This window comes from Hyposmocoma kahamanoa, unplaced genomic scaffold, assembly GCF_003589595.1.
Source record: "Hyposmocoma kahamanoa isolate Upper Pololo Valley unplaced genomic scaffold, ASM358959v1 95, whole genome shotgun sequence".
NCBI lineage: Eukaryota > Metazoa > Arthropoda > Insecta > Lepidoptera > Cosmopterigidae > Hyposmocoma > Hyposmocoma kahamanoa.
Window position 1 is genome coordinate 11,684,059 of NW_020654972.1, and position 3,743 is coordinate 11,687,801.

Genomic DNA, 3,743 nt, shown 5'->3' on the forward strand with positions numbered 1-3,743 from the left:
CAAAGATAACCGAGAATTAATTAATTGTCCATATTGGTAACTTTCGTTAATAGTTGCTAGTGGATTTGTCCTAGAGCCGGCGCAAGAGCCGATAAATTTTACATTTATGGTTAACAAATTGACGCGTTGATTGAGGTAAAACTTATACTATACTTATGTGCAATGTACACGAGTGTAATATACTTTCATTGCGAGATCTCAAACACAACCAAGCGTACTCTTTCAAATGTGTTAGAACTTAGATATCGGCTATCATGCGCGATGTGAACGTGAAATTTCAAAGACACCCAACGAACTTTAAATAAAAATGTGCTCAAACAGTAACAATTAAAATTTATTATTAACCGGGCAATAAATAGGTAAATCTCAAAATATTTCTCATACAAAACATTAAAAATTAAAATATGGCAGAAGTTGTATTAATACCTAATTAGCACCAGCAGTCCAGAGTCCGACCGAGTGACCCCGATCGAGGCGAGGTCGTATCATCACAACACAGCAAAAGCGAGCACTGTCACGCGACTGTCACCGCAGCCGCAGCCGTAGCCGTCACGCAAACGTTCGGTCCACGTACTCGCACTCGAACTCGGCGAAGAAGGAGTCGAAGGGCGAGAGCGAGTCCTCCGCGAACTCCGAGGGCGTCTCGCGCTCCAGCTCCGTCGACAACTCCGACAGGTCGGAGCAGAAGGGCGAGGACCAGCGATCGGGGCGCGAGTCGTCGCCGCCACTGTCCCCGTCGTGCAGCATCGCGGACAGCGCCGTGATGTAGCGCATGGCCAGCCGCAGCGTCGAGATCTTGGTGAGCTTCTCGCACTGCACGGGCGCGCCGACCACTTCGGAGGCGGGCACGGCCCGGCGCAGCGTCTCGAAGGCGCGGTTGATCTCCCGCATCCGGCTGCGCTCGCGCGCGTTGGCCGTCTTGCGGCGGTACTTGCTGAGCGGCTGCGGCGCGCGGCGGGCGCGCGGCTCGTGGCGCACCGGCCCGCGCGGGCGCAGCTGGTACTTGTCGTGCTCGGGCATGGAGTGGCGGCGGCTCGGCAAGAGGGCCGCCGTGCGGCTGCCGCCCCACGCAGCGCCGCCCGCGCCCGGATTCCGCTTCGAAATACGCTCACTCCGCCCACAAGCCTCGTTTCGTTCATGTACACTGCCGATGCAACTAACTTCACTAAGTTGCCGATAAGTAGACGTATGACATAATAGCGCTACCTTGTAATGTAATATACTAAGCAGGACTCATTGGACTTAAAGACTCATTTCCGATATCTGGGCCCGTAATTTGGGTGTAAGAAAAGGACAATACTGTGAACTGAATCAGACTGTTGATGTTGACCATTAATATTTAATCACAAATAATTAATATTACTATTTAGCACTACATTTCGCAAAAATACCGAACCGACTCATACTGTGCATAAAACAGCGCTGTGAGTAAACAATGAATGTGCTTGATACTTTATGCGTAGAGGTTCTACAATTTTGTTGTATGAATTGCGTCATCGGGGACAGAATGACTTTAGTTCGCGACCGTACGCGGTCACAGTGAATGAACAACATAATACAGGCGGTATTGGCGATGGTAGTTAAAGTTTTGATCCGATTTGCATATTTCGGCGTTTCCGCTCATTGGAGGACTACCTAATTGTTTGCTGACCTTGCATGAGGAAACACTTCGCAGCGTGGGCTCGCGTGTTCAATGTCCCGCGTAGGAGCGCAAATAATGTCACAAATAGGCGATTCTGTTATTGTAATTTAAAATTTAAACCTTTGTTATCAGTCACTGTTTTCGGTGTTCAAATCGTAATATAGGTACCTACACAACTAATAATATGTATATATCTCTCTGTTGATTACGGGTTGGACTGCGGGGTGAGACAAGGTGGTTTGATTTCTTTATAGTTTTTCAACGTAGCTGCATATCAATGACCTGATCATAGGGCTGCTGAGTAGTGAACGTGTCGGCTGTTTGATTGATACTGCATAATTATATAAACAAAATCAGTAACGCAGATGACATGGTGCTGCTGTGCCCTTCGGTCGGGGCTCTCAGAAGGCTGCTTGGTATCTGTGAGAAGTAACCTGGTGAACATGGGCTGTTACACAATGGCAATAAGAATATATACATACATGGTCTTTAAGGTCGCCGGTAAAGTACGTGCATCAGTCCCACTAATCAGGCTTGATGGTGTCAATCTGAATCGAGTGCACCAATTTAAATATCTGGAGCATTATGTTACCGAATACCACAACGAACAGGCCGATAAAGAGAGGGAACGTAGGGCACTGGGGATCAGAAGTAATATGCTGGCACGTAAGATCGCTCAATGCGTACCACCTTGTGCAGATGCTGACCGGGCACGGCTGCTTCGGTCACTACCTGCACAAGGTGGCTAGGAGGGAACCGTCCCCGTCGTGCCACGAGTGCGGCGCTGGGGATGACACCGCGCAGCACACCCTAGAGGTGTGTAGCCGGTGGGATGAGCAGCGCCGCACTCTGACGGGGACTGTAGGGCAGGACCTCTCGCTGCCGAGCGTGGTTGCCGCCATGCTCGATAGCGAGGAGTCCTGGGAGGCGGTGGCCTCCTTTTGCGCAGAGGTTATGTCGCAAAAGGAGGCCGCGGAGAGGGTGTGCGAGGACGCGGCAGACGCGCACCCGCTCCGGCGCAGACGTACGGGGAGAAGGCGAAGACAGTTCGCTGCTCGCCTGATCCCCTAGTGAGACCAGCGGGCTCTGGACAAGGACTCCGGAGTCTGCATTGGGTTTCCCCACATAACTCCTGAGTCTCCCTGGGCTCAGGGGTATCCATAAAGATTTCCCCCCGTCAAAAAAAAAAAGGATCGCTCGATGCCAGTAAGCAAGTATAAATGTTCAAAGCCTACTGCTAATCGTTCTATAAGCAGCATGTGCCTCGGTTATACTAAATAATCGCTTCGTGTCCTACGAGTCCAATACAATAATTTGTTTGGAATGATGATGTGGCTGCCCCGCTTTTGCAGTGCGTCAACTATGTTTGCAGAGGCGCGGGTTGATGGTTTCAGTGCCATTACCTGCAAAAAAACGCTTCACTGCTTAACAGACTAGGAGCAGCACCAACACCTTTTACAGGTCATACCTGATACGGCAAAGTCAAAGTCCAAGTCGCAGATTATTTATTCCATAGGTAAAATAAATTTACACTTGAAAACGTCACATTTAAGCTACTGCTCGTTCACAACGCTGACCTCCCTGAGAAGAACGAGCAAGAAACTCTAGGGATTGCTCTTTTCAAATAAACTTAAATGCTATGGAATACACTTTGAATCAAATTTGTGTGGATTCTGGAGCCGTGTCGTCTTTCCATACATCTTTATCTAACACGTAGTCTTCAATTTTGTAAGGGCGCGGTCCCACTATGTCGTCACGTTTTATTATCGTTGGACGACTGTCGTGTCTAGCCTGTTCCCATATTACGACTATCTGTCGTGGACGATTTTTTATCGTTGAACGACTGTCGTGACTAGCTGTTCCCACTAGATCGTGACGACAATAGGAGCTGCGACAATCTGTCGTCACGTTTTTATTGTGACGTTTTTTTATCGTCTGACGACTGTCGTTCTAGCTGTTCCCACTGTGACGACAGTTTGTCGTTGTAACGATAAAAAATAGTGAACGACAGTTAATCGTGTCGTGCTATATGTGAACAACTTCATTTAAATATACAAGCCACGACACTGTAAACTGCACGACAATCTGTCGTCACGACATA

The 3,743-nt window shown here is 48.8% G+C and overlaps 1 protein-coding gene across 1 annotated transcript; it reads right to left on the bottom strand.

The window, feature by feature from the left end:
• Positions 1–320: 320 nt before the first annotated feature.
• LOC113238261 (helix-loop-helix protein delilah-like) lies at positions 321–1,054 on the bottom strand. The gene has a single exon (XM_026475070.1). It carries the CDS (start codon positions 1,018–1,020, stop codon positions 550–552), a length of 471 nt encoding a protein of 156 aa, XP_026330855.1. The 5' UTR covers positions 1,021–1,054; the 3' UTR covers positions 321–549.
• Positions 1,055–3,743: the final 2,689 nt, after the last annotated feature.